Below are 20,864 nucleotides of genomic sequence, written 5' to 3' on the forward strand. Positions count from 1 at the left end.
TATAATTCTATAATGGAGTAAGTTATAAACGTAGCTGAATGCTTTATTAGGATGACTGTTCTATTAGAGTATCTCGATCTCGCATATGCTACACGTAGTTGGCTTTGGAATCATAACTCAGTGGTTTGTAATCCGATTCTTCTGCACTACTGCAAGGACTTTCTATGATAATTATTCCAGCTATACACCGATTTTCAGCTCACTGTTCTAAGCGGTGTGCCTGGTAGGCGTGAAAACTAATAGTTTTTTTATTCATAAAAGTCGATCACGTAATTGTGACATAGGTTGGGTCTTGTGTCATATCTCGATGGCCTTTAACTGGATTCCTTTCAAACCACAAAAAGGCACTCCTACGATAGTTACTCCATCTACATAGCAATTTCAGCTCATTCCTTCAAGCGGTTTACCCTGTGGGCGTGACAGACCTTCGACCTTATTTTACGCAAATAATTGGTCATAACTCCGTGAATGTTCATCGGATTCCTACCAAACTTGGTACTGAGATTCGCCTTAATGAGCCCTTTAAGTGTGCCAAATTTCAGCCCGATCCAAGCACGCATTCGTGTTTTATTGCGGATTTTGCAAAGTGTGCGAAAAGAAGTAGAAGAAAAAAACGAAGAAAAACCCCAAACTTTGGCTGCTCGTATCTCGGAAATGGCTGGAGCGATTTTCTTCAAATTTGGTATGTGGACTCCCCTACCTAGCCGGCATTTCTGTAGCAACTTTGGTTTCAATAGGATAAGGAATCACGGAGCTACAAAGGTGTGAAAATCGTGTTTACCTTCTTCCTGTAAATATACTCACGGTGTGGCACGCCGGCTTCTTGGGCCGCACGACACACTATCGTGTGTCTTGATCTGGCTAACTTTACACTAGCTATAGCTCACTAGGCTAGCAACATATTTTACGAACATTAATCAGTGGGTGCTCTATTAGAGTATTTCACTACAAAGTGACTATTTTTTTGGAGAGTATTGATCTAAGGAGCAAATCAACCCTTTGCCTCTTCATCTTGAAATTTGTTCTTTGTTATCACTACTACATCACCTCTTTTGTTTGTTTGAATTCTGCATGTAGTCTTGGAAGGTTTGCTACTAATAATGGACAATGATTAAATAATGGTTAAACTTGAGGTGCAATCCTTGTATTTTGCTGCAAGGAAAAGTAATAGTATCAGCTGTCTGATGAATATTGGTGAGTATGATTTGTGTGTTATGGCCTATGGGATAGTTTGGTTGTATATAGTTAGGAAGAATCAGTATAATACTAGCTAGCTATTAGCTAGTTGCCTAGTGGCTGGACAGCTGTTCTGAGGCAAGCCAAACCCAAATGAATTTCCAGAAACCTTGGAAATCCCCTAAAAGCACCCCTGCCATTGTACCAATAAGGTACCTGAGTGGCAGTAAAGGTTAACCATGTTATTATACACAATTATTGTGAATATATTTTTATTATCATTCAGTACTTTGCTACTAGTTTGCCAACTACATAAATTCGCCTTCTCCGTTAACTAATTTCACACATGTGCACCATTTTCAGATGGCGGCTTCAGTCAAAAGTAATGTAACCCCCTGTACCCACCACAACATTATTTGTGGTATATTTGGTCAAAGAACAATTTGCTACAGGTAGTAAACATTACTCTATTTGTGTTTACCTCCACATCCAATAGGTTTAAATTTAATTTCTGAAGTTTAGTCAGTAATGTATTTTCTTTGTCTTCTAATTGTACTGCTGATGATTCACCGGAATCCTTCACCTCTTCATGATCCTTCACTAGTAGCTGTAGACCTTTAGTAGCCTGCAATGAGTATATATTGCAATTTATAATGGATGGATCTATATAATGTTACTAGTATTTAAAAAAAATTGTTCATTTAAAAATGAAGTAGGGATCTATACAACAAAAAGTAGCAAAACAAGAGATGAATGATGGTATTGCAGCATAGCTCAGTGGGAAAGTCCCTACTTTGCCATTGAGCAAAATAATTGTTATTAGTTATTGTGCCAAAGTAGAGACTTTCCCACTGAGTTATGCTGTAATACCATCATTCATCTCTTGTTTTACTATTTACTACTTTTTGTTGCATAAATCCCCACTTCATTTTTAAACTAACAATTTTTATTTGTTTAGATTTTTGCTGTAGCACAGCTAGCTACAATGTATGTAACTTGTAACTGTTCTATTAGAATATCTTACACAACTGTTGTATTAGAGTGACTGTTGTATTAGGGTATATCTCAAGTCAGTCAAGGGGTGTGCAGCTAGCTAGATAAGGGCTGGGGTGAGGTAATCTTGTTAACTTCCGGATAAGTAAATATCTAGATTGTTAGGAGATGCATGTGGTCTCTGTACTCTATTGCTATTAGTCCATCTAGATCTTTAATTGATGGGCATGGTCACAAACCTATTGCGAAAGGGATACCATTCGTGAACTTGTAAATATCTAGCTAGTATATCTCTTATAGTAGCACCGGAACTGAAGCGCATCTGAAATCCAGCTCTAAAATAATTCTGTGGCGTCTATATTATGTTGCTGAAAGAAAGTGTTGATACAGAAAATTAACACTTCGATATGGTTTCGTTGGATGAAGAAGACAACAAGCAGCCTGATTGGAGATAAAAGAAAAGGCAAGGTGCAGAAGGTCTATACTCATCGGAACCCCAAAAGGCATATCCCACTGATGAATTTGTTATTGTGGAGTAAAGTGGTAGCTGTGCACTGCTTTGTTTGGCCTCTAGCCTTGCAATTGTGGTCAGTGAGTGAGGCAGTGATGCAGTGAGACTAAAATTTGAGTTTTGGCAATTTTTTAATATCCTGCCTCCTGTAAGTGTTTTATTGTATTTAATGCTGTTTTATGTATTATATGGAGTAGCACTATTCTGTAAAAGTGATTTTTGTCACATAAAATGTCTCTAGGATGATTTTTATAGGCGGAATTTTGGGCAGAGCCAAAATTTTCAGGGCAAGCCCTACTTAAACGGTACTACCGTACCATTTGATACTGTATACGTATGTGTGCTGTGGTGATACATTTGATTGCAACCTAAAAAAATTTGTACACATTAGAATTATTTACTAGTACCTGCAGACGTTTTGAAGCCTACCATAAATCAGGAGAACTCTACCATCAAAATATTTTCATTGACTGTATTGACAAAAATTAAAACAACAAATTTTTACCAACATTCCAAACACAAAAATGTTGGTTAGGCCGTGATACAGTTATGATTAAAATCCATCACACTTCAGCACAGTGGATCCACACTGAGGAGCTTCATATCATCAGGTTGAGCAGTGGACTTACAGGCATAGATAGTTACTCTGACGTGGTACTCTCTCTACTAGCTATCTATGCTACCAGAAAAGCGGTATAGCTAGCTATCACTTTACACTATTGATCCAGCAGAGCTGCTATAGAAGGTGTGGATGTAGCGGCTATCTCTTTTCAAACATACAAATGTACATGACCTTTGACACTGATATGGTGTTTCTGTGACATGGTTTTGCTTCTAGTTGCACCATGTTTTTCATTTGCTGTAATAAATGGTAAATGACGAAAAAATACATTGCACTGAACTTTTATTTTAAAGACGAAATTTTTAACATTGAAATTTCCCGATTTGTGGTACATAGTATTGATACATACTATAAGTACATGCGTGCGTGCGTGCGTGCGTGCGTGCGTGCGTGTGTGCCATGATGGAACACATACTCAATACAAATAGATCTTACAAGCTTGTAGATAGCAATTATTAACAATACACATGCATGTACCTGTTCCCAATATTTCTTTATAGTGTTAACCTTCTCCAAACTAACAGACACATCTTCCATTTTCAACTCTAGTTTGGTCAGTTCAGTGATAGTGTCTTCATCAAGTGACCTTGTTGAGGTTTGTAGCTCTTCACTCTTGTCATGATCCTCTTGTTGTGATGTGTCCAGTAGTAATTGTGATGACTTGTCTGTTGACTGAGAACTTTGTAACTTCACATACTTATCCAAGAGCGTAGAGTATTGTCGTTTTTCTCTAGAAATCTTCTTCTGTAGGAGCTGCAGATCAGTTTGTAGTCTGTTCAGTGCTTTAGGAATCTCCTACGTATGTACATATGGACATATGTGACAGTAAGACAATGACCAGAGTGGTGACTGTGTTACAGGCACTAGAGCTGTACCGATATGAGATTTTGGCATGTACCGATATCTGATATGGATACCACCAAAAGAAGCCGATAACCGATAGTCGATCCGATATTTGCATTACAAACAAAAGTCATAGTTAATCTATGCAAAAGTGTACAGTTACCTACTCCACAACAACATGTGGATATATTCATTGCTCACTCTATGCCTGTGGTAATAGTGGCTTGAGTTTCTATTGTGCAATCCAAACAATTAGGCACCCACAAACATTTTTATGCATACTCCCATGGAGCCTTAAACGGATATTTCTGCATTATTCCACATTTTATTGGCTTGTGTGAAGGGTGGTACAGCAGTACAGTATAGGTTTTCTTGGTTATATCCTGTGACTGTTCTTTTATATTACAACTGAAGGTACTATATATATAAGACTGATAAGCTTTCCAGCAACAAACACTAGAATCATGTGTATTTGTATGGCTTCTCGTAGCGTAGCGCTTGCTGTACAGTGAACAATAAGCCACTGCTACTGAACAGCCGCATGGATAACGTAGAAAACCAATATTATAATCCGTTTATGTACAAACTATTGCTGTATAAATATCGGTAACGATATCGGTCCTCGCACTGTTCTGTACCGATGCCGATATTGGTAAAAAAGCCATATCGGTGGCCGATATTTTGGCCGATCCGATTATCGGTACAGCTCTAACAGGCACCACCCCGACAATGACAGGGGCAGTTTGTGTGGCAGTAAATGTTAAATATGTCATTATATATATTGTGAATGTATTATTATTTAACACTTTTCTACCAGCCTGCAAACTGCAGTCTTATTTGGTTGAAAGCAATGCACCCCCTGTATCTGCCACTGCATTATATTTTTGGTGCAAGGACAATTTGATAACAATAAACATTACTCAACTTGACATGTACGTATTTACCTCCAGGTTTAAATTTAAGTTCTTAAGTTTAGTCAGTAATGGATTTTCTTTGTCATCTGATTGTGCTACTGGTGATTCACTGGAATCCTTCACTTCTTTGTGATCTGTCACTAGTAGCTGTAGACCTTTAGTAGCCTGTAATTAAAATCCTTTATGATTTAGATTGGATGGTATATGTAATAGTTGTAATATGGACACAAGTGATTTGCTAGAAATATACGCACAAGCACAAAGGCTGCAGGCCAGAGTGTACTTACGTATATTTCAGGCAAATCACAAGTGTCCATGTTACACCTAATATAATTCACTTGTGTGATGCACCTGCAAGTGTGGTAAACTGCAGGCATGCTTGCAAGCGTACTGTACTGTTTAAGTAGGGATCCCCAAAAAGCCACATGAGCCACTTGAAATGTCACCCTTTATATACCATCCTAGAGACATCCTACTGACAAAAATCACCTTTATGAAATAATATCAGTCCATCTAACATTGAATACAGCATTAAAAAAAGAAAACAATTGTAGGTAGCCTAATTTTTAATCACTAAAAATCAAATTTCTGCCTACCCTGCCTGCCTGCCTGCCTGCCTGCCTGCCTGCCTGCCTACCCTGCCTGCCTACCCTGCCTGCCTGCCTGCCTGCCTGCCTACCCTGCCTGCCTGCCTGCCTGCCTGCCCAGTGTCATGTCCCTTTTGGGGTTCCGACAAGTGTAACCCTGCCTGGCAGACAGCTATGCTGCAAAAGTAGTGAGCTTTGGAGATGGGACCATGGAGTTATTCATGCATGAAAACGCCTGTTTTCTTTCTTCCTGTCAATATACTAATGGTGAGGCACACCAGCTTTCTTGGCCACATGTCACAGTACCATGTGTCTTGATATGACTAATTCAGTAATTAAATACTGTATCTAGTTACCAGTATCTGTTTGTACAGCATTTTGATAAGACTCTGGTCTGAATTGGTTATACAACCAACTGTACAAAAAAGATGTTACAAAAAGGTAGCGCCAAAAACCCATAGTAAAGAAAAATATCACTGCCTATACTGGGAATCAAACCCACACACCTCAGCCATAGTAGAATCCCCACCCACACACAGCATTTCAGCTACCACTGCACCATGAATTCACTTGTACACTTGTTTGGCTTATAATAGTACTTATGTATACAACATAAACGGAAGGAAAGTAAAGGAAATACAAAGCACAGAGAGTAGGACCACACAGCAAATTTGGTTTTAAATTTGCAACAGCCATTTGTGAGATATGGGAGTTCAAAGTTTCATTTCATTTTTTTCTTATACTGTGGGGGGTACAGGGCTTAGACTTATTTTGGCACACTTTACAAAATTGCTATAAAACACAAATGTGTAACTCAATTGCCTTGATCTTTGGTAGAAATGAAGAGCATTATAACGGTGGATTGATGTGCCAAGTTTGCTGTGAATCTGAGGGATATAGTTATAAGTGTTTATTCATGTAAAAAAGGTCTTTTGTCACAGCTACAGGCAAAACCGAGCATGAGAATAACTTGAAAATTGGGTGTGTAGATAGACTGATTATCGTAGCAGTGCCTTTTGATAGTTTGAATAGCAATAGAGCTACAGCTGCAAAGTTATAAAGCAAAACCAAGTTGGTGCAATTAAAAGTCCTTAAAAATGTGCACTGTATTAGAGTATAACAATAATATTATCAAACATTAATAGTGAAATCCACACAAAAGAGCTAAACTGTGAAAATGGTGCAGCCTTAAAAAGCCCATGTGAAAAAAGTTGTAAAATCAAAGTTGGTGTCAAAGAAATGGCTGCAATGATGTTAAACTTTATTCACATTACATAGGTATAGGAAGTGGGGGAGTTGGGAGGAGGGGGGGACAATAAATTGACTACCTATTTCAAGTCATCTCTTAAGTACTCAAATGTCTACTTACCACAAACATTTCAGATTGCTCTATAATTCACCTTTCTATTCAATCAGAAAGAATTTATGAAACTATTAGCTGGCACAGTGACTCCTCAGTAACACTTCAGATCGACAAATGTGACAAGTACCTCTAAAATTTGTATGAGTAATGTTGTTTGTGGCTGACACAGAAGTAAATTACACAAGTAAGAATACACTGCTGGAATGTTCAATGAAAATACTCTGAAATTAAATTTCAGAACATTTAGTATTTAAAATTTTCTTGAGGGGGAGGCATGCCCCAGACCCCCTAGCTCTGCCCCCCAAACCATGAGGTGCTTGCTACACCTATGCATTATTATCATTGCAGCCATTTCTTGGCCACCAGTTGATTTCACAACTTTTTTTATTCAGACTTTTTTAAGGCTGCACCATTTTTTCACAGCTTAGCTGCTTTTGTGTGGTATTATATTAGCATAACACTTGTATCTCAAAATAAAGGATATCCGCTACACTTTCAAAGTATCAGCTGTTTCTGTAATATCAATTCATCAGTATTGGTATTTGATAGTAGAGATCGGATATCAGATCGAATGTAAAATATGTAGTATTAGTACAACCCTAACAATTATGTTTTAAGTGTACTAAACTTACAGCACTTTACTAGTCATGAATAAGCTGAAATATAAACACTAATGGCAAAAGTACCATGCCCAGATCTATATGTATTCAATAAACATTGCTTTCTCAAGTTCCTAGGTTAACTCAGGCTCACCTCTGAAAGATCCTGTGAATCCAGAAGAGTAATTATATTAAAGCAAAGGAGGTAACACAGTTTCATCAAAGAAATCTAGTGATTTCTGAGAATGCCTGGAGTGCATTAACAAGAAATGGAGGTACACTGTAGTATAATAATTATTAATATCAAAAATGTACTTTCTCTTAGGAGGGCTATACTTTTGACAAATAAAAGAAAAAAAATTATTAGAGATTGTAGCTGTAAAAAGTAGTGAAACAAAGGAGGTCACCTACACCTGCAGTTATACTATAACATAATGATGACTAATGAATCTGCACATACCACATCAAAAGAAAGAATGATGCCAGTTATACCATTATAAAATAATTTTGCATCTAAACATGCATCCCAACTATCTATTATTATTACTAAAATGTGAAGTGTCACTGTGTTTCATTTTAAGCTATTTTATGAAGCGGTACAAACAAGGAACACCACATGAAGAACCTCTGCAATCAATCCAGTCACAATGGGAAAACTTGAACAATTCCCATTACGTAGGGAGCCATTACGCTGCACTACCACTAACTGACATTTTTGCTGTTGGCAAAGATAACTGGAACACAAAGGAGGATGTATAAAGTGTGTATTAGACGTACTGCAGTATACCAAAAAGCACTGGTTGGGCTGAAGCAACGTCTAACAGTGAAAATCAGGCCTGTAGACTTACAAGTTAAGCTGTCTGAAGGCATCAGCCATCCGGCAGGCAGTTAGTTAGTCAGTCGTAGAAAATTCTGTAAAACATTTATTTTAATTTTGTAGCTTGTTCATCAATCGTTTCCGCACATTTTTTAATATGGACATGCCCCATCATGAAGCTACCACTCTGCACAGAGTAATAACCACTCTACAAGTAAGCTTATCTGTCTAAGCATTTAGTGAACTGCATCCTTTTTCCATAAGCAATTCAATAACACTGATTAAAACAATAAACTCGCGTAACTGATATTCTCCGTGATATCTCTAGGATATGTCTGTTTATCATAACCAAACATAATGAGAACGTACTAGCTGTTAACCCATAATAAAAAAACTTTAGGTATGCATATAATTACATCCAGTGGCTGCACTCGTATTGGCTTGGGTGATTGATCGCCCAGTACAGGCTATCAGTCTATTACATATTAGCTGTAACATGGGGTATTTGGGCTTTACCTGATATGTATATATCCCCATGTTACAACTATTACATATATACAAATATGTGCTGTGTTGATACACATTAGATTACAGCTATGGTACTGCTCAAACGTAACGTCGCACTCACTCGCACCGTTCAATTGTGAGTGATTAAAAAACTTGCTAATTATAGGGTGTGGCACCCATTTCCTTCATGAGTATTCATCCAATACGACACGGGATGAATACTCGTGAAGGAAACGAGTGCCACACCCTTTAATTAGGAAGTTTTTTAATCACTCATAATCGAGCAGTGCAAGCAAGTGCGATGTTATGTTTGCGATGTTATGTTTGAGCGGTACCATAAATAATTATTTTATACACATCAGAATCCTTCACCATTACCTGCAGACCTTTTGAAGCCTACATAGAATATGTGTGTGGGTATGTGTAGTGTGTGTGTGTGTGTGTTTGTTCTGTGGTGGTACACATGCACCAGATCATAAAAGTTTTAGATAGCAATTATTCAGTGTACTGTGTGACAGGAAATTTTGACAAAAGAGAAATTAATTTTGATGAATTTGATGAATCAGTTATGATCATCAAATTCTAATTCGATAAGCACCCCAAAAGTCAGTGTTTAGATTTGTGATATTTTGTTTTTCATAAAAGTTTAATTTGTCAAATCTAAATTAATTGTGAATTCATAAAATTTTACTTTCGTCAATATTTCCTGTTGTACAGTACCTGTTCCCAATATTTCATTACAGTGTTAACCTTCTCCAAACTAACAGACACATCTTCCATTTTTGACTCTAGTTTGGTTAGTTCAGTTACAGTGTCTTCATCAAGTGACCTTGTTGAGGTTTGTAGCTCTTCACTCTTGTCATGATCTTCTTGTTGTGATGTGTCCAGTAGTAATTGTGATGGCTTGTCTGTTGACTGGGAACTTTGTAACTTCTCAAACTTATCCGAGAGCATAGAGTATCGCTGTTTCTCTCTAGAAATCTTCTTCTGTAGGAGCTGCAAATCAGTTTGTAGTCTGTTCATTGTTTTAGGAATCTCCTATGTGTACAAGGTATATATGTCACTGCTTACAATACAGAAATTGAGAATACCAATATGTAGAATCCTATGCTAACTCATACAGTATGTCCAATGTTATTAGTTACATACCTCCAACTGGCACAACTGTGTATTAAAATGGTCACTTGTGTCACTGTGTACCTGTAGTGGATGATAATTTGTAAAATACAGTAAGCGTGAACAACTCAGTTACAAGGGGTAGGAATTCTTTGGCAAATGAACAAATGTAATCATGATCAGCTGAGCAAAAACCTGCCATATTTATACATTCTTTGAATTACTTTCTATTACTTTTATAGTACGTAACTGAGAAGTGAACTACTGAAGTTTAAGCCACTTATGTTAAGAAGTTATATGTAGTTTGACAGTTGACAGCAATAATTTTGATTTGTATAACAACTATATATATTATACCAAATATACTTGTAGAGGCTTTGGTTCTTAAAATGAAACTTATTATGTAAAATACTCATTTTCTTAGATTCCTGTTAATTGGTGTATGGACCACCTATTCCCCTGTAGTTAGCATTAAACTGCTTACAATGAATAGATGTATGATATCAAACGGTACAATCGTACCGTTTAAGTAGGAATCCAGGTGAAATTTTTGTGCACCGCCAAAACTTCCGCCTTTAAAAATCATCCTAGAGATATCTTACAAGACGAAAATCACCTTTGTGGAATAGTACTAGTCCATATAATACATAAAACAGCATTAAATACAACAAAACACTTACGAGTGGCCGGATATAATTTTTTTTTAAATCGCCAAAACTCGAATTTTAGCCTCACTGCCTCACTCACTGACCACAGTTGCAAGCCTAGAGCCCAAACGAAGCAGCGCACGGCCACCATTTTACGCCACAATAACAAACTCACCAGTGGGATGTGCTTTTTGGGGTTCCGACGAGTGTGTGCTCTCTGCGCCTTGTCTTTTCTTTTATCTTCAATCAGGCTGCTTGTCTTCTTCTTCATCCAATGAAACCATATCGATGCATTAATTTTCCATATCAACACTTTCTTTAAACAGCATAATAGATGCCACAAGATTATTTAAGACGCTTAGACTACGCTACTGTACGGAGGAATAGATTATATTCCTTACTGATATAATCTATGACGGAGGGTACTGTATGGAGGTACTGATACTAGATAGCTTCATGATAGGTCACAAGATCACGCCCATTCTTCATTCTACGCATTATTGATCTATCGATTGAAACCATGATGACACACCCCTTTTGCACTAGCTGTATTTCAGTGACCACACACCTTCAATTTGGAAGGCTGACTCGACATACTCTATAACTGATCAAAACTACTCCCCTTTTTTGGCAAGAGCATATCTTACAGGCTGCCTCAAGATACTCTAACACAGCAGTCACCCTAATAGAACAGTCACATGTAGCTGTATGCCTTAACAAAAAACTAAACAAACTAGTATATATATTTAAAAATAAAGTAGGAATCCAAACGATAAAAAGTAGTGAAATAAGAGAAGAACAATGGTAGCTATTACAGCATAGCTCGGTGGAAATTCCTACTTTGGCATTGAACACAAAATAATGGCTATATCATGCCAAAGTAGGGATTTCCGACCGAGCTATGCTGTAATAGCTACCATTGTTCTTCTTTTGTTTCACTACTTTTTATCGTTTGGATTCCTACTTTATTTTTAAATTTATAATTTTTAATATACTAATCATATAACTTTTACAAACTCTTCTTTATTTCTTTATCTGTTGTGACGAGTAGTATGATCACTATTAAATGTGGCATCCAAGAAATGGCTGCAATGATGTTAATGCTAATAAATATCATTGCAGCCATTTCTTGGCTGCCACATTTAATTTCACAACTTTTTTCACCCAAGCTTTTTAAGGCCGCACCATTTTTTCACAGCTTGGCTCTTTTTGTGTGGATATAGTATACAGTCTCTAAATGTAGTTTTACAAAGATAGAGTTAGGAATGCATATCACTAGGAGAAATGTATGTAGACACAATTGCATGCTTGTGGTACCAGATTTATTGCACACAAAATGTCATCCTTTAATATACATTATATTTACTGAGGGATCTATGTAAGTATCACATTTACTGACTGTGATAACAGGACTAATATGGTGTACTTATGTAGCAGGTGCCTACTTTGATTCTAAACCAGCACTGAGAGCAACACACTTAAAAAACCTTTTTGTACTTTATAAGGCCCCAAAACCAGCCTATGGCTGACTTTGAGGGTTGTTTTTACTCACATTTCTTCTTTTCTATGTAAATACAATGATGATTATTGAAGACAGACTTATAAATGTATTTTATTGCATGATTTTATTCGGTAATATTATTGTAATTCTCTAATAGAGTGCACATTTTTTTGAGGATTTCTAATAGAACATACATAGAATGTTCTAGAACAATCTAGTACTTCTATTGGTAGATCTGTGAAATTACAAACGTTTGATTATAAGCAGTATTCAACTACAAATTTCATTTATAAAGCAGAAATTAAGTGCAGTGATCAGGCATGGAGGTCCCTGGTTTGAACTCTGGTAAGTTTTTTTTCGACATTTTTGCACACCTTTTTACCCCGCAGTGACTGCTCCATTAGAGTATATCGATCCCGCAATTTTACACTTGCTTGGTTTTTGCTTTATAACTTTGTCACTGTAACTCTATTGCTATTCAAACTATCAAAAGGCACTGCTACAATGATCAGCCTATTTACACACCAATTTTCAAGTCATTTCTATACTTAGTTTACCCTGTAGCCGTGACAGAAGTTTGATCTTTTTTACATGAATAAGCGCTCATAACTCCTTGAATATTCCTCAGATTCACAGCAAACTTGGTACAGGAATCCACCGTTACACGCTCTTCATTTGTGCCCAAGATCGAGACAATTGAGTTACATGTTTGCATTTTATAGCAATTTTTGCAAAGTGTGTGAAAAGAAATCGAAGCCCCCGTAGCCCTTGTATGGCATAAGAAGAAGAAAACGAAGAAAATAAAATAAAATTGTGAATGCCCATATCTCGCAAATGGCTGTTGTGAATTTAATCAAATTTGCTGTGGGGCGTACCCTACCTGGGGGACAGCTATAATGCAAAAATGGTGTGCTTTGGAGAAGGGGCCATGGAGCTATGCATGCATGAAAAAGCTGTTTTCTTTCTTCCTGTTAATATACTCACGGTGTGGTTGCCGGCTTTCTTGGCCACACGACACACTACCGTGTGTCTTGATACTTTATGACATTTCTTAGCAGAGTTTTTGTGCATGTGGCAAAATAGTAGTGAAGTAAATGCTTTTCACAGAATCTTTAATAGATAATTACAAGTGATGCATAAGGCACCAAATAGTCACAATCCAAGGAAAATATCTTTTAAGAAGGCTCTCCATTCATTACCAGCAATATTAGACCAGTGCCATTGAAATCAAATGCAATTCATTTGCTTTCCATATTTGTAATTCCGATTTGATCATAATTATGCCCAGGAAAATAAATCGTACAAGCCAGCTGCTGTTCCATCCTTTGGTTGATGAATAGCAAAAAAACTAATCCAAATGTGCACTTCACCCTTGTCTGTCTAAACATGTAACAGTTCCTCTTCTTTGTTGGCACAATCTGCACTACCAACTGCCTGTGCACTATAATTATTATAAAGGAAATTTTGTTCCTGAAGCACAAAGACATTGCTTTGTGGCAGTAATGATATTCAATTAATAGAAAACAGGCTTAGTTATTCTAATACCCTGTCCCCAGCTGTACATCATGTTTTGCTTGCAGTTCACATAATGGGGGTCATTTTGATGAAAGCTATACAGATTCTCCTTGCAAATAAAGTAAGCTACATACGTAGGCCAAACTTTTCTTCTAAAGCATATTAATTTTAAAGTTGGCATCCAAAGTTCAAAGAGCTCTATAGGTAATGGAGAACATTTTCCACTAGTGTTCCACCGATAATCAGATCAGTATCGTATCGGAGCCGATATTGGGCTTTTGGTATCAATCGGTATTGGTTATTTAGTTATTCCGATACCGATTAATAGCCACTCGCACCAATCGTCATCATCATAACTATCACCATAAATGCTATGCTAGCAAAACGTGAGGTATAACAGGCTGGAAATAGTGTTGAGCATTATTCAGCATAAAAGGTTTAGGAATTGCTTTGTTAACTTGCTACTTACTACGTTTACATGGAAAAGATCGAAATACTTTAATAGAACAGTCACTGCACAATAAAAATTATAATAGAGCAGTCACACATAGCTAACTTGAGAGGTGTGTAAATTGTATGGCAATTATCGGTATCGGTATCTGTATTGGTGAAATTTTACTGCTAGGTATCGGTATTGGATCAGTAGGTATTTTGATGTATCGGTGGAACCCTATTTTCCACCTGATATTATTGTACAAGCACATTTTCATCTGGTGCATTGGCTGAAGAACAAACTATTTACAGGTTAAACTTTTTAGACCTCTGTGTCTTATCACTAAACTTACAGCATATCTTTATACTGAAATATACCACTTTCACACCTCAAATCAAAGGAAAGCCAGTGCATAATAATTATATCACACAAGTACACAAAAAGATTTTGGAATTTTCAACTAGAGTAGGGACCATACCACATCAATAAAAAGTACTGAAACAATCTGGAGTAGTGCACAATATTAAATCACAATAAAACAATAAGAAGTACATATTATATTCCTACTGTGCATTTCCACTATCAAATGGTACGGTCGTACCGTTTAAGTTGGGATCGTGGTGAATGTTTCGCGCACCGCCCAAAATTCCGCCTTTAAAAATCATCCTATACAGACTTTATATGCAGCGAAAACCACCTTTACGGAATAGTACTAGTCCATACATAAAACAGCAATAAATACAACAAAACACTCACAGGTTACCGGATATACAATTTTTAAAAATCGCCAAAAACTCCAACTTTAGTATCACTGCCTCACTGCCTCACTCACTGACCACAGTCGCAAGCCTAGAGCCCAAACGAAGCAGCACACGGTCACCATTTTACGCTACAACAACAAACTCATCAGTGGGATGTGCCTTTTAGGGTTCTTTTATCTTCAATCAGGCTGCTTGTCTTCTTCTTCATCCAACGAAACCGTTAATTTTCCATATCAACACTTTCTTTAAGCAGCATAATAGATGCCACAAAATTATTTAAGGTGCTTAGAGTACGCTACTGTATGGAGGAAGATCACGCCCATTCTTTATTCTACGTATATCGATCTATCGATCAAGACCACGCCCCTTTTACACTAGCTGTATTTGTGACCACACACCTTCAAGTTGGTAGGCTGATTCGAGATACTCTAGTCTAATAATCGCTCGAAACCACGATGAATTCACCCTTTTTGAGCAAGCACACATCTTTTGCAGGCTGACTCGAGATACTCTAATACAGCAGTCACCCTAATAGAACAGTCACACGTTTATAGATAGCTGTATGCTTTAACAAAATACTAAACAAACTAATATATTAAAAATTATGAATTTGAAAATGAAGTAGGGATCCAAGCGATAAAAAGTAGTGAAACAAGAGATGAACAATGGTAGTTATATATTACAGCATAACTCAGTGGGAAATCCCTACTTTGGCATGGTATAACAATTATTTTGTGTTCAGTGCCAAAGTAGGGATTTCCCACTGAGCTACGCTGTAATAACTACCATTGTTCATCTCTTGTTTCACTACTTTTTATCGCTTGGATCCCTACATCATTTTTAAATTCATAATTTTTAATATATGGTATCTTGAGCACGGTAGGGATATAACATGTCTTATTGTTTTATTGTGATTTAATATTGTGTACTACTCCAGCTTGTTTCAGTACTTTTTATTAGTGTGTTATGTCCATACTCCAGTTGAAAATTCCAAATTTTTGTGTACTTGTTTGTTAACTTTTTTTTGTAAAACTGGTGAGTCCATGCATACTGCATCAAAAGAAAGAAATGAGTGCACCCCAGCTATCAATTATTATCTGAAAAGTTAAAATATCCATTATGCTTCATTGTCAGCTATGTTCAACCTGTTACATAGCACATTACAAATCAATAACTGTTTGAAAAGCACTTCTGCAATCAAAGTAGCCACTATAAAAAACACAGATGATTTCCATTACAAAGGGAAGCCATACGTGCTACCACCAAATTGACATTGTGCACTGTCAGCAAAGATAAATGGAACACAAAGGAGGACACTAGTAAGTCCATGAGGAATGCATTGTACGTACTGCAGTATGCCAAAAGGCACTTCTCAGGCCAAAGCGATGTCAAACAGTGAAAAAGTCAAGCCCATAGCCTTAGCCATTATCTAGTTACACACACCAGTCAGTCAGTCACTAGAAAATTTGTTTAATATATATTTTTTAAATTTATAGCAACTTGAAAGTGTTTCAGATTGATTTGAAGGCTTGTTTGGGCTTAGTTTTGCCTAACCAATACTGCTTCATTGTCGTTAGGGAAAAGTGAGGCTGGTTTTTAGGCGATACTTTTTCATGGGCCACACCCACACCTTTGTGGTCCCTACTATTAATAATACAGTACTACTATACAGTACTATCATACTGTATGATATTGCACTGGTTTAGGAAAGTTAACAAGATATACACATAATAAACAATGTGTATATCTTATTGACTCAAGATATATTGCACAATTAGGTGTCCATATGTATATGTTAAAGCATAGCTGCGGGTGCTGTATGAAAAATAAAGCATGAGGCATGCAGCTGAGATGCTTTATTAGCATTGAGGCCAAACGCCGAGTGCTTTATTTTTCATATAGCACAAGCAAGGCTATGCTTTAAATGATTTATGGAACTTTCTAGTCATGTAGCTTCACCATACACTAGGACTCGTAATTAACACATGTTGCATGAATTATTGGCAGCCTGAAGTCACACAAACTAGTTTAACAAAGTACCTCATGCATATTTCACCATAGTTTGGCATGATAGACGTTCATCACGTATTTTGGCAGGATTGGGTTGTAACCCACAATCAATTCTATTGTGACACATGGGGAAGTATTTCCATGATATTTCCAGGACTTGTTCATTTACATTAACAAACGTAACAGCAATGTTACCTTTTCCCACCCATCATCAAAGCATTTAGGTATGTCTATAAAAGCAATCCAGTGGTAGTATTTGTATTGGCTGTGGTGATTGATCACTCAGCGCAGCAAGGCTATCAGCCTTCACTGGCTTGGGTGATTAGTCAAACTGGCATGAGCCTTGCTGGCTATTAGCCTGCACTAGAGCACGTAGACAACTGTGCTTTATTGCCCACAAAGAGTGCTTTATTGCACCACAATGAGTGCTTTATTCGTTCAATAAAGCACTCTTTGTGGTCGATGAAGTACTGTTGGCCAACTGAGAGTGTACTTTATGACATTTAAAGTACACTTTTTCCTTTGATCTCGCCCACGCAAAGTTCTATAAATCACGTTAACTCATTCTAAGAAATTCTCAGATTGCTTTGATCTCCTTTGCTATCTTTTTGTACCAGTATTATAGTCACACAACTTGAGATCGATTGTAGGAATAAACTTTCTTAGTGCTATTCTCAAAGCATGTTGAGGAGTTCTTTTGACTGAAATGGAGCTTTTTTTAATACAGTTGAGTTCTATAATACTGTTTTGATAAGTTCTAGACACCTGTCTCAACATTACTTAAGTACAGTTCCATATGGCTTCACCATGGAATTTTCAGGGCCTGAAACAAGCATATTACTAAGCTTACAGTGTATAATATGTGTATTGCCTAAATTTCACTGCCACAAAATAATGGATTTGCAAAAAGGTACCTTTTACATGTCAGCAAATAAAATGATGTAATATTCAATTCCTTACATGTGTATTGCTAATATGTAACCAGATTTGCGAAAAGGTACCTTTCCACACATTTTACATGTCAGCAAATAAAATGATGTAATACTCAATGCCTTACACTGATTAATGTGCTCTTAGTATCAAACTGCAGCCGATACTCTCATGAAAAAATTCAGGCAATATTTTAATGATAAAAAAGTTATGAAGATCCAAATTTCAAAAATGGGTCAATTTTTGTGTATGAAAAAGGTACCTTTTTGCAAATCTGGTCACCTATATAGATGGAACTTCCAAATAATTTCCTAATGGTTCGAGACTAGGTAATATTATGTACAATACTATCATGCATCCATTAAATGCTGTGTTTACTACTATATGTGTTAATACTCACTTTAGTAAAGAATGAAAATGGTCCAACAGTCAGAGCACTGCCAATAACAAATGCTGTACCAGGGTAGACTGATATTTGTTGTATACCATTCTGGTGAAGGTCACTCTGGTATTGTTGAACTTTTGATGTTATCAGAGAAGCCACATGTTTAGGAATAGTCCAGTAGATGATGGTGTGGCTAGTCTTTGCTACTGCCAGTAGTTGTAAACAGTGAGAAGTGACCTCACATTTCTCTTGTATCAGTGATCTTGTATCAATTACACTCTGCAGGGTTGAGTGGTGCAATTGCAAGTTAAGCTGAACAGCCAGTACTGTGTGTGTACTAGTATCATATGGTACCATGTGATGAGATGGTGCTGGTATGGGGTACTTCATGAGTGGCTGGGATGGATCAATCTCAGCATCAAATTGTGTGATGAGTGCTACAGCTTCAGGAACATTGAAAACTTCAACAATTGTGTTCAGAATAGAGTGATCACTCCAGTTTGTAAACAGAGCTATTTTGTGCATAAAGCCTACAGTATTTTTGCTTTGTTTAAGACCTTCCACAATCTCCGTAGTAAACAGGGGAATATTAGCTTCATCACTAGCTCTCAATGACCCACACTGGTCAGCAATCATCCTGGAATCATATGACTGAAGCAACTCTGTTAGCTGGAGCTTGATATCTGAGAACTTCACAACAAGAGAAGATGGATCAAAAATGTTACTGGTAGTGTCAGTATCTTCTTTGTCATCAGTGGTAGTCACTGAATCATCAATTTTAGTGTGGTCACCAATGTGTGTGGTATTTGTCAAACCTGAGCTTTGCATTGCTGAAAATACGTAAATAATTAGCTATGTAACTTCACTAGTCATTAACTAACCATTTAACAACATCTCTCCAATCTTTCTCTGGTTGTCATTAGCTTTCAAAACTCCACAAAACGATACCAGTGTCTGCACATCCATGAGTCGAACTTGTTCCAGGATGAGACAGTTCTTGTTGTAAAGAGTTTGAGCTGTCATAACAATGTCATCACTGAGTAGCTGCTGAGATATCATCAACGGTACAACCACCTCAGCATCCATGTTGACTGACAAGTAGTCATAGTAGTAGTCGATGAAACTTTTCACTGCAGAAAAACATAAATATCATTATATAGCTACAACATATCTAGTCTTTTTTGTAATTGTGACTTACCAGTATCAACTTGAGGAACTGATTCAGCTACAACAACATCATGTGATGTTAATGGGTCATAGATTACTGGATGGTTTCCTATCTGAAGGTGCTGTAAGCCAATGCTCTGAAACTGGTTGCAGTTTCGTAGAGCTGACTGATATGCATGATCAACACAACAGGAAGGAATATACCAGTAGACCTCTATGCAACCTTTCTCAAAGTGTTCTAAGATGCAAATTCCATTTTTTATATCCATGATCACTGTCTCTAGTTGTTGACGAAAGTTTAGCAAATCTTGTACAGTTACCTCATTGGGATCTTTATTCAATTTCGACACCACTTTAATGTAGTACCTATCTTTGACCTCTTTGCTTGGAGAATTGGGTAGCACATCCTTCAGCTTCTTTGTGAATATGGCACTTTTGTAATTTTCAAGCAGGATATCAGCTTGTTTGATATCTGAAGATACAGCCATAGCTTCTAACAGTCGAATGTCAATCCAACTCCAGTATGGGGACCTTGCAAGGATATCCAACAGCACATCAATATTGTGTGATTCATTTATATCGTCAACAACTTTTTGAGTAAGCTGAGCACCATCAGGTGTATTTATTTGCTCTATACAAGCTCTACGTACTATTAAAAAGTCAGCAGCTCGCAACAACTTGGCCATTTTTGAAGTGAGACATATGAATGCCCTTGAAACACTTGAAAATTGATGAAAATCTACTTCTTGAATGTCTTTGGCTACATAGGGATACATGTAGCTATTGATTCATTGTTAGTTCCTGCACCATAAGTATACATTTGTGACCCGCTGAGCAAAAAATGACTGTTTTTGCACATTCCTCGAATTCAAGTTTATTGCATCTCTGTTATCTAAATCAAAGGAGTGGACAGCCAAAGTTTTAGTCTTTTGTGATGGAGTTATAGTGCCAGACAGTTGGAACAGGAATAAACTTGATTTGTACAGCAACAATATGGCAAATAAATTACAGGTGCTTATTTAACCCTTAAACCTGCAGAGAACTTTTCAGAAATGCGTGTTTACACAATATGGGCACACTTGGCGACACTAGGTGGGGTAACTTAATTCTTACAACCTACAAATACACATAGATTAAAAGTGTGTTTACTGGGCTACTTGGAGAAGGTTAAATGAACACTGTAACTACAGTGGCTTACCTGTTATGAAGCAGTCAACAGCAATGAGTTGCGTCTCCGTGCTTCTAAATTCTTGCCACGTGTTTATTTTTGATTGTGGGTTTACTCATGTCAGTCATATATGGCCTAACGCAAACTTTCACAATGAACTGAATGGAAGTTGTTGCAAGGTGATAGGATCAACTACTATCAAGTTATCGACCATTTTATAAAGTAATGCAAAGGGTTTGCATGTTTTCTTACCAAAAAAGTTGTTTTCATGGCTAGTTTTGACCTCACCATTTAGCATT

General features: G+C 37.0%; 1 protein-coding gene across 1 annotated transcript in view; it reads right to left on the minus strand.

The window, feature by feature from the left end:
- LOC136255239 (uncharacterized) overlaps window positions 1-20,864 on the minus strand; it is an 81,750-nt gene that overhangs the window by 24,182 nt on the left and 36,704 nt on the right. Inside the window, exons 4-11 of the mRNA XM_066047966.1 lie at window positions 19,429-20,157; window positions 19,112-19,360; window positions 18,246-19,060; window positions 10,082-10,132; window positions 9,653-9,970; window positions 5,090-5,224; window positions 3,780-4,097; window positions 1,658-1,801 (exon numbers count right to left, since the gene is read on the minus strand). Of these exons, the coding sequence (XP_065904038.1) occupies window positions 1,658-1,801; window positions 3,780-4,097; window positions 5,090-5,224; window positions 9,653-9,970; window positions 10,082-10,132; window positions 18,246-19,060; window positions 19,112-19,360; window positions 19,429-20,157 (2,759 nt within the window). The remainder of the gene's footprint in view (window positions 1-1,657; window positions 1,802-3,779; window positions 4,098-5,089; window positions 5,225-9,652; window positions 9,971-10,081; window positions 10,133-18,245; window positions 19,061-19,111; window positions 19,361-19,428; window positions 20,158-20,864) is intronic.

The sequence above is a fragment of the Dysidea avara genome, chromosome 5, assembly GCF_963678975.1.
Source record: "Dysidea avara chromosome 5, odDysAvar1.4, whole genome shotgun sequence".
NCBI lineage: Eukaryota > Metazoa > Porifera > Demospongiae > Dictyoceratida > Dysideidae > Dysidea > Dysidea avara.